Below are 10,026 nucleotides of genomic sequence, written 5' to 3'. Positions count from 1 at the left end.
GTAGCAATTATTGTCCTTATATATTACCAACCATGGCTCAGAAAGGTTGTCTTTAGTCCAGAGCCACACAACAGAACTGGGATTTGAATCCAGGTTGGTATGATTCCAAGCCCACGTACTTTCAAGGTCTCCATACTGTCCACGTTTAGCGCCCAACCCCAAACCACCTCTTCCTGGTCCCATCTTTGTATTGCTCTCCCAACTTGCTTCCCCTCATCCCTGAAGTCACTCCTCTTTAAGGACCCCTTTCACTAGTTCCCCTCTGGGATATCCTCTCCCTACTCTACCCCCTGCCTGCTTGGTCTCCTCTGACTTATTGCTGTACAGTAAAAGCACAGCTTTTTAGCCAGAAACCCCTTCAATGTCACCATGCTCTGCCTCAGTAAAAGGCAATCAAAACATTCCATAGGCTGCCCTTTTTCCCACCTGAGGACTCTGCCTCTATTCTATGGGGGAGGGAAGCGTCCTTGATTCTGTCATAGCTCTCCAATCCTATCTCCCCTTTCTTGTATTACCCTCTTCCCCTGTGCTCACTCAGAATTCCCTTCACAAGTGTGTATACACATAAAACACACAGCATACACTTTTTCTCCCACTCACTCCTGTTCTCCAAGGTCCCCTATGGGGGGATGGGTTCCCTCTACCATGTCCTGGATCATCCTCCCCCTCCTCCAGATCTGACCTCCTTTCAGGCCTCCTTGCAAATACTCTGGTGGTGACTAAAAATGAAAGACGAGAGTGTAAATAGGTGAGTGATGCAGTGGGCTTGAACTGATGTGCTTAACCCACACTCAAGGGCCCTGCTTACCTGGGCTGAAGGCTCCTGCTTAGGGAAGACCAGAGCACAGGATAGGAGGGGGGATAACCCTGAGGCAGAAGGCTGGACCTGCTTTCAATTATTGATGTTGAAGCTGCTGCTGCCACCTGAGATGTTCAGTTCAAGTTACCACTCCCAGGGACAAGCTGGAGCTGCCTCTTACCCTTCAGGAGCTCTCAAAAACCTTACAGAACTCCAGGGTCTTGATTTGAGAGCTAATAAGAGTTATTAGATTGGGTGATCTCTCCTCCAAACCCTTGGAGGAGACATGGGGCATGGTGTCAGTCAAGGTGATGCAGAGACTATAATTTACTCATTAATTTAAAATTCAAGTTTCTCTAAGCAAGTGTCAGGGCTTGGGTCACATAGAAGAGTCAGAACCTGTCCCTTTCCTCCAGTAACTCCAAGATTGGTAGAAGAGACTGACTTAGAAATAGAGAATACAATTTAGTGTGATTATTATTCGATGTTCCATGAACACAGGGATTTTGGCTGTTTTGTGAATTGCTACATATCCAGATAGAATGGTGTGTGGCACATAGTAGACACTCAGTAAATATTTGTTGATTCAATAAGTGACTGAATCAGCACTGGATTAGGATTAAGCACAGAAACCTGGAGACGCCCAAAGAATGGGGTCAGAGAAGGCAATCAGAAAGATTATTTGGCCAGGTGAGTTGGCTCACACCTGTAATCCTAGCACTCTGGGAGGGTGAGGCCTCAGGATGGCTTCAGCTCAGGAGTTCAAGACTAGCCTGAGGAAGAGGGAGACCCGTCTCTACTAAAAATAGAAACAAAATTAGCTGGGAAGCTAAAAATAGAAAAAATTAGCGGGGTGTGGTGGTGCGCCTGTAGTCCCAGCTACTCCAGAGGCTGAGGCAGGAGGATTGCCTGAGCCCAGCAGTTTGAGGTCGCTGTGAGCTAAGGGGGACACCAGGGCACTCTAGCCCAGGAAACAGAGTGAGACTCTGTCTCAAAAAAAAAAAAAAAATATATATATATATATATATATGTGTGTTTTATATATATATATATATATACACACATATATATATATAAAAATTTGTGTTGAGTCTTGAAGTAGGCAAACCTGGCAGGGAGACAAGTGTGCCAGGCGGTACATGCAAAGTCCAGGTGGTAAATCAGGAAACCGTAAGTATTTCCCTGTGGCTGAAGCACCTCCCATCATTCCCACCCCATGGCATGGAGTGGGAGACAGGTGTCAGGGTGTGTACCATTTTGAATGACAGACTTAAACCTGTGTTCAGGACCCAAGGCAAGCCATGGGAGAGTTTTAATAAAAGAGAATTGATGGTCAGTTTTGTGTGTCAGATTACTACCGCTGCCCTAAAAAGGCAGGATTGAAGAAAAACGCCAGAGGGCCAGGAGATCAGCTAGGTGGCCTCTACCTCTTCTACTACGATTGAGCTCCACTTTGCTTCAGCTTAAGAAGGGGTATGGTCTCCTTCCTCTTAAGTCGCAGATACCTCACCTAGGTTGACAACTCCACTGGGTGCTACACCCTCTGTGTGTCCCCAAACTGGGCGTTGCTCATTCTGGGTTTTGTGTGCACCCAGACTATTACCGCTAACAGCCTCGAATTGGAGCTCACTGGGCCCTCACGTGGCATTTAAAAGAGTATATCATGACAGCATTTGGTATACAGTTCACAAACTGGCCCTGAAAGGTGGCCTAGTGAACATGAGATCACGTCACAACTCACCAGGGCCACTACCGCCAGTGGTGGTGAGCATTCAAGTTTAGACACTAGGCGATGAAGTCATGTGATCCTCCCCGCCCTTTCCGTGCATCACGTGAATCATGTCTGGTCACGCAGGTTGTACCTTCCCATTGGTTGGCGATGATCACGCGGTGGAGGGCGGGGCCGGAAGCCAGGATACCGGCTGAGGCGGCCAAGTGGCTCGAGGATGGGGTAGGCGCCGAGAGGGGGCGGGTGGTTGCTTGCGGGAGGCAGTCACAGGTCATGTGACCGGAAGGGCTCCTGACGGACGCCGTCCCTCCTCGGCTCGGCCTGAGCGCCCTGCCCGACCCCGGCGATGGGGTGCTGCTACAGCAGCGAGAACGAGGACTCGGACCAGGTGCGGCCGCGGCAGGCGGGGCTTGGGAATGAGGGCTAAAACCCTGGGGCATGGGGTCCAGAACAAAACCCACAGAGGAGTTAGAGTCTGACTGCAGAGCTCTCTGAGTACGGAGGCCTGGAGGGGACATATTACAGAGGGTAGCCGAGCCGGGCTCCTGCCGCTGTTAAAGCCCCAGGTCTCTACACAGTCCTTGAGACAGCCGACTATCCGGCTCGCTCCCACCCTTTCCACTTCCTCCTGCCTTCAAACCTTTACATTTTCAAAAATCCTCAGCCTGGGTGCCTGGAAAACACTCCTTTCCCAGCTTCCTGTGTCTTTTCTGTGCTTGTATTAGCGGGCTATGCGAATCCATTGTACAGGTGGGTAAACTGAGGCTCAGAGTTAAGTCTGTCCCGAGAAGAATCAGAAATTTGTCTATCCTATCAGACCCTGAGGTTGGAGAAGGAAGGTCACTGCTAGTCTAGGGTCAGAGAAGAACTCAGCAAGTTGGTGGCATTTGAGTTGGCTAGTTAAGGATTTAACAGATACGGTGGGGACCTGGTAACCGTGTGGGAATTTGGGACGCAACAAATCGGGTTTAGCTTTGGCTGGATTAGGGGAGAAGAGAGACAGGATGGGGAGTTTCTTTGGTTTTGAGTTTGCCTGCATTAGAGCAGTCCCTGCTTGGGACCTAAGGGTTTCTCTAGCTAGAGGGGTACCTGTCCTGAGAATTTGGCTGTAGATACAATACTTTTGGACTAGGTTAGGGAGTTTTAAATTCTCCCTCTCCCTGCACAGTTTTAAATTCTCCCTCTTCTTGGTGCATACTCACTTCTCTCCACACTTTAATCCCTACCCTGCCTGGCCTGACCACCTTTGAAGAAGGGGACACCTTTCCAAGGATGAAGTATCAAGCTGCTGGCCAGTCATATTGTTTTTTTTTTTTTTTGAGCCACTCACTTTTATTGCCTCTAAGCCTGGGTTCTACATTTCAACACGTAGTAGACACAAAGACAGTACAAAAGTTTCAAGTAGCTCACAGTCTAGTGGGAGCGATGGTCACAGAAAGAAAGGTTTCAAGTAATGCACAGTCTTGTGGGGGAGATGGTCACAGAAATAGATTATATCACTCATACTTGGGAAGTAGTTCCTTTGCAAGTGGAAGTATTTTGGATTAAGGGTTTAAGATTAGGAAAATGTCATTTGTATGGGAGGCATGGTGGTTCCTGGTCTTCAATTCTCCAAACATCCAGTGAACACATACATTTCCTATGCCCTTGCTTCATGCCCAGTACCTCACTTTACCCACCTGTTAGAGAAGGGGACAACAATAACCCTGTCTACGGGGAGAGCTGTGGCCTAGTGGGAAATTGTCCCTTAAAACATAATATGGGCTGGGCGGGGTGGCTCATGCCTGTAATCCTATCACTCTGGGAGGCCGAGGTGGGAGGATCGCTCGAGATCAGGAGTTCGAGACCAGCCTGAGCAAGAGTGAGACCCTGTTCTACTAAAAAAATAGAAATTAGCTGGACAACTAAAAATATATAGAGAAAAAATTAGCCAGGCATGGTGGTGCATGCCTGTAGTCCCAGCTACTCGGGAGGCTTAGGCAGAAGGACTGCTTGAGCCCAGGAGTTTGAGGTTGCTGTGAGCTAGGCTGATGCCATGGCACTCTAGCCTGGGCAACAGAGTGAGACTCTGTCTCAAAAAAAAGTATAATATGGATTTCTGCAGGGAATGAGTCAAGAAGCTTTATGAGAAAGGAATACCAGCTTATAGCCGGAAGGGTGAGCTGGGCTTTGCTGCTCTCCTGAATCTCCACTTTTCCCTGAATGGGCTCTTCCTTCTGTTCCTAACCCCCAGAGAAAGTGCTTAGTCAGTGCTGGGTAATTTGAGGCTTCATGTAGCAAAGGCCATAACCATTCACCATCCCAAAGTTCCTCTTTCAGCTCTTGGAAAGGCCCCTCTCCCACTCTCATCTTTACCCATTTATTATAATAATAATAAGTGGGCCACACATGACAGATATTCAAAGATAAGGACAAAGTTCAGAGAGGCTCCATGATTTAGCCAAGCTGAGAAGTGCCATAACCGATGTGTTTTGATGCCAAGCCATGTACTTTATTTGTTGGGCCAAGGTGTCTGTTTCAGCCATGCACATAGACTAGGTAGCCAGTCATGGGCAGGCCACATATGTGTCTGTGCTAGGATAGACGGTGAAACCCTAACTTTTGGGTTACATTGACTCAGGGACAAACCTACCCCATGCTCCACTTTGCCTTTGGGGATGGGATGATGTTATTTATCCACTCTGAAGGGGCAGGCTGGCCCCTTTTGAGAATCTAGGTCTCAGGAAAACAACCTTGTTCTTCACTTAATCTTAGCCAAAAGGCCAAGAAGCCATCTCTTTAATTTATTTTTGAGACAGAGTATATCGCTCTATTGCTCAGGCTAGAGTGCTGTGGCTTCTGCCTAGCTCATAGCAACCTCAGACTCCTGAGCTCAAGCAATCCTCCTGCCTCAGCCTCCCAAGTAGCTAGGACTACAGGCGCTCACCATCACACCCAGCTAATTTTTTTTGTTGTTTCTATTTTTAGTTGCCCAGATAATTTTTTCTATTTTTAGTAGAGATGGGGGGTGAATCTCGCTTTTGCTCAGGCTGGTCTTGAACTCCTGACCTCAAGCAATCCTCCCACCTTGGCTTCCCAGAGTGCTAGGATTACAGGCATGAGCCACTGCACCTGGCCCATTAACCACGTTCTTGAGGAACCCGTGCTAGGGAAGAAACTGCCCTGTCCTGTAGGAAGATCTGTGTGAAATGGGGCTGGAGGAAGGACAGACACATAGGAGGCAAATGGGCCTCATTATGGAGCCAGCTTTCCTTTGAGATACGTAGTTTCATCTCGGCAAGGATTTTGTCTTTGTAGCCCTTTAATACCAAGCCTGTGTGTGAGGGAGGGAGGGTGTCTGGGAGTTTAGAGGTGTTGGGGCAGAAGCCCACAGCTTTTGGTTTCATGCTGTTGGGAACTGGATCAAATTGCCTGAGGACACTTGGGCAGCCTAGTCTTCTAAGGTCAAAAGGCTGGGCCTGCCTAGGGCAGGGCAGGAGGAAGTGGCCCCCTAAAAGGAGAGTTACGGAGTTGTGGGCAGGGGAGCTGGGGCCTGCAGCAGGAAAGTCTGTGGTAGGAACTGAGATAGGCTTGGAACATTGAAGTCTCGTGGTCTGGCACTGAGTGTTGGTGAGTCAGCACTAGCCAGGACTGCCCCCAGCCTTGGCTTTGTCCTGGGCACCCTTGCTCTTTATGGCTTGGATAGATAGATACCAGCACCCAGCAGGTCTGCTTATCCAATTTATAGCTGATACAAAGCCAGCAGGGATTTGCAGCTGATGGGCTCAAGGCAGGGTTAAATTCAGAAAGATTACAATAGATTAGAAGAAAGGTCTGAAACAGGACAAGGAGAAATAGTTATATAGGAGTGGGGCGACTTGGTTTGGTCTTAGGTAAGTTCTTGGGGTTGTGATTATCAGCACAGATTCATAGTAAAAGGGCTGCTGAAAATTTAGAGGCTGCTCAGGCTGCATTAAAAGAGGTGTGGTGGCTTGGCAAGAACGGGAACAGCCATGTTATTCAGCTCAGGTCAAGATACACCAGGTGCTCTCAGTTTGGTTCTAGGACTCACATACAGAACAGAACAACAGAGGACAGGAGGATAAACATCTTAATAGAAGGGACCGTGCCCTCAATAAGTGAACACACTTGTACTATGTGACCCAGAGGCTGCGCTGGGATTCCTGCCCTGTGATAATCAGAGGAATGGCCACTGAGAGGTTGGGCTTGCTTTCCCTTGGGGCCTTGTCTGGAATCATCAGGGCCTCTCCATCTTGGGAGCAGACAGCCTTGCTAGGGAGGCCTGGTCCTCGGGGATCAGGAGGGCCATTCTTGGGCTCCTGACTTGCGCTGAGCTTCCCTCTAGACTCTACTGTTGTGGAAATTCCCACCCACCTCCTCTGACTTCTAGCCTCCATTACCCTTTTTCTCAGGTGCTGGACTGTTTTCTGAAGCTTCAGCACTGTTGCTGAATACATGCTCTGAGCTTCAGAAAAATCAGGGGCTCTAGGACTATTTGGTTCCACTCTCATTCATCCTAGACCACCAACTTAGCTGAGCTCCCAAGGGCAGACAGGCACTAAGTCTTACCTGACAGTCCATAAGGCTGGGCACTTTGGATATATATATATTTTGGATATATATATATATATATATATTTTTTTTTTTTTTTCTCTCTCTCTCTCACCCTGTCGCCTGGGCTAGAGTGCCATGGCATCAACCTAGCTCACAGCAACTTCAAACTCCTGGGCTCAAGCAATCCTACTGCCTCAGCCTCCTGAGTAGCTGGGACTATAGGCATGCACCATGACGCCTGGCTAATTTTTCTATTATTAGTAGAGACAGGGTTTTGCTCTTGCCCAGGCTGGTCTCAAACTCCTGAGCTCAAGTGATCCTCCCACCTCGGCCTCCCAGAATGCTAGGTTATTCCTTATAAAAATACCTTAGTGTTTGAAAGTCAGAGCGGGCTGAGGAGAGAGCTTAGGAAAGGCATGTAGGAAAGGCAGTCCTGGGGCTGTCTTCTCCCCCATGGGCTCTTCTAGGACCGGGATGAACGGAAGCTGCTGCTGGACCCTAGCAGTCCCCCAACCAAAACCCTCAATGGAGCTGAGCCCAACTACCACAGCCTGCCTTCCGCTCGCACAGATGAGCAGGCCTTGCTCTCCTCCATCCTTGCCAAGACAGCCAGGTGAGTGTCACAGGGCCAAGCCTGAGGCAGAGCTCCTCTATCCATATTAAAGGCTGGGATCAAGGGAGCTGGGTCCAGCCTATCTGGGGATGAGATAGGTCCATTGGGGAGAGGTGCTTCTGGGCCCAGTCATGCTCTAGTGGGCAGGTGGGGGACATTGGTGTTAGCCCTGGAGCTGGTGCCTGGACAAACAATGAATCCTGTTTGTCCCCTTTGGAAGCACCTGTCATGTCCTCTCTGTCTCCTCCCCCAAAGCAACATCATCGACGTGTCTGCTGCAGACTCCCAGGGCATGGAGCAGCATGAATACATGGACCGGGCAAGGCAGTACAGGTGAGCACCTGCTCAGCTTGGGTCCTTTAGGCTACATGGGCTCTTCCTCTCCCTCCATCCCTGTTTTAACCCAGTCCAGGCTTCTCATTTGGGTACAGCCCAGGAGACTGACCACAAGTTGCTCGGGTGCCTCAGTAGGTATTCACATTAGCCCTGTTTACCCAATGACACTCTGGAGGTGGCTGAGGCTGAAGGAGGTGGACCTTAAGTGAATTTGTGATGAGCTGAGCCCCCTGTCATCCTGCTTCTCTGGCCTGAGGGAGTGAGGCTTGGTGGCTTGGGGGGGGGTGGACTGTGCCTAACTTCCCACTCCTGCCCCTCCCTTTCGGCCAGCACCCGCTTGGCTGTGCTGAGCAGCAGCCTGACCCATTGGAAGAAGCTGCCACCGCTGCCATCTCTCACCAGCCAGCCCCACCAAGTGCTGGCCAGTGAGCCCATCCCTTTCTCCGACTTGCAGCAGGTAAGCCACCCCTCACCTGCCCCTACCCAATCTTCCCACAATGCCTAGATGGAAGGGTTCACCCACCCTGCCTCAGAGGAGGTAGGGAAGGTGCCGTTAAGGAGCCTGGTAGCCTGTGGGCCCCAGCTAACTCCCACCTTGCTCTTTTACTTTTCATATCCTCCCTGTCTCCCCTCCCCCACAACCTTTATTGTTTCTCTCCCCTTTGTTCTTTTCCTTGTCTTTCCCATGCCTTATTTTATTTTTGGCTTGCTGTCCCTTATCATTCATTCCTCTCTCCTTCATCGCCTTCCAATCCCCCATCCCCTTCTTTCCTGATGTCTCCTTCTCACCTGTCTCTCTGTTCCTTTCCTCCCCGTCCTCTCTGTCCCAGGTCTCCAGGATAGCTGCTTATGCCTACAGTGCACTTTCTCAGATCCGTGTGGACGCAAAAGAGGAGCTGGTTGTACAGTTTGGGATCCCATGAAGAGAGGGGTCCTTGGACAGCTCTTCTCCTCTCTCCACCCTGGCTCCCCTGGCCCCCAGCCTCACTGCGGCTTATACAGTACCCTACCTAACCTGCTACTAATCACAGAGAAGAACGTGGAGAAGGAGGAGAAGAGAGAGGCTAGAAGCCTGAGCAAGTGAGGATGGAGCAAGGGAGGGTAGAACCGTTTGGGACTGGCTATTGAAGCCCTGGCCAGGGGTGGGGTGAGGCCAAAAATATAGGGCCTGGTATGTCTTCAGTCATTGCGAAAATGGAGATACCACTGGGGGGTGGGGAGGTGATCACCAAGGGACCTAGGGGATCCCCTCCCCACCCTTTCTCTTGGCCTCAGATTCAGTCCTGCCCCCCTCTCCCTGACTTGGTGCTCATATGCACCTCACTAGGGTTTGTGACCAGGGCCTGGATGAGCTTGAATTTGAATGAATTGAGTTTGTATTTCTAGCACCCTGGGTTTTTATGTGTTTTTTCTTTTCATTTGGTTTGTCATCCTCGATAAAGGAAGTATATTCATCTGTGTGCTTGTTCCAGCCCCTCTGTACTGCCCACCACCCTACTACATGCTTCTGGCTACTCAAGTCTATGAGCAGTGAGATGGGGGAGAGGGGCATCTTCTAGGGGAATTAAAGGTAAATGCAGGAGATAAGGGTTCAGGGTGTTAGCTCTTAGCCAAGACTTGGCCTGGACTAACCTCAGATTGTGTAAGATTGTTCTTGTCCCTTCTCCAGTGAAGGGAATACTGGCAAAGGTGAACACTGAACAGATTTGAATCTGAGGTAGCTGTGGCCATTTGGGGCCCTGCCTCAAGCTCAGTGACATTACCAACAGTCCCTGCAGCTGGGAAGAGGCAGGTGAGGGGTGAGGGCAGATCAGGCTCTTCTGGGAATACCTGATACGGAGTCAGCAAGCAAATGTTTTTAAGTAGAAGATTCTTTTTGTCAAATGAAATCTTAAGCAGAATCCCAACATATAAAACATACAGTGGAACTACTCTGATCTGATTAAGGTGGAGGGAGTTCACAGATCACAGCCCACTTTCCTAGCCTGTGATGGA

At 49.7% G+C, this 10,026-nt stretch overlaps 1 protein-coding gene across 1 annotated transcript; it reads left to right on the top strand.

The window, feature by feature from the left end:
* Positions 1-2,760: 2,760 nt before the first annotated feature.
* Positions 2,761-9,491, top strand: LAMTOR1 (late endosomal/lysosomal adaptor, MAPK and MTOR activator 1). The gene is made up of 5 exons (XM_012744962.3): positions 2,761-2,916; positions 7,550-7,695; positions 7,951-8,028; positions 8,362-8,488; positions 8,862-9,491. Exons 1-5 carry the CDS (start codon positions 2,875-2,877, stop codon positions 8,952-8,954), a joined length of 486 nt encoding a protein of 161 aa, XP_012600416.1. The 5' UTR covers positions 2,761-2,874; the 3' UTR covers positions 8,955-9,491.
* The last annotated feature ends 535 nt before the right edge of the window (positions 9,492-10,026 follow it).

Source organism: Microcebus murinus, chromosome 4 (assembly GCF_040939455.1).
Source record: "Microcebus murinus isolate Inina chromosome 4, M.murinus_Inina_mat1.0, whole genome shotgun sequence".
Lineage (NCBI taxonomy): Eukaryota > Metazoa > Chordata > Mammalia > Primates > Cheirogaleidae > Microcebus > Microcebus murinus.
This window is presented reverse-complemented; position numbering and strand designations above follow the sequence as displayed.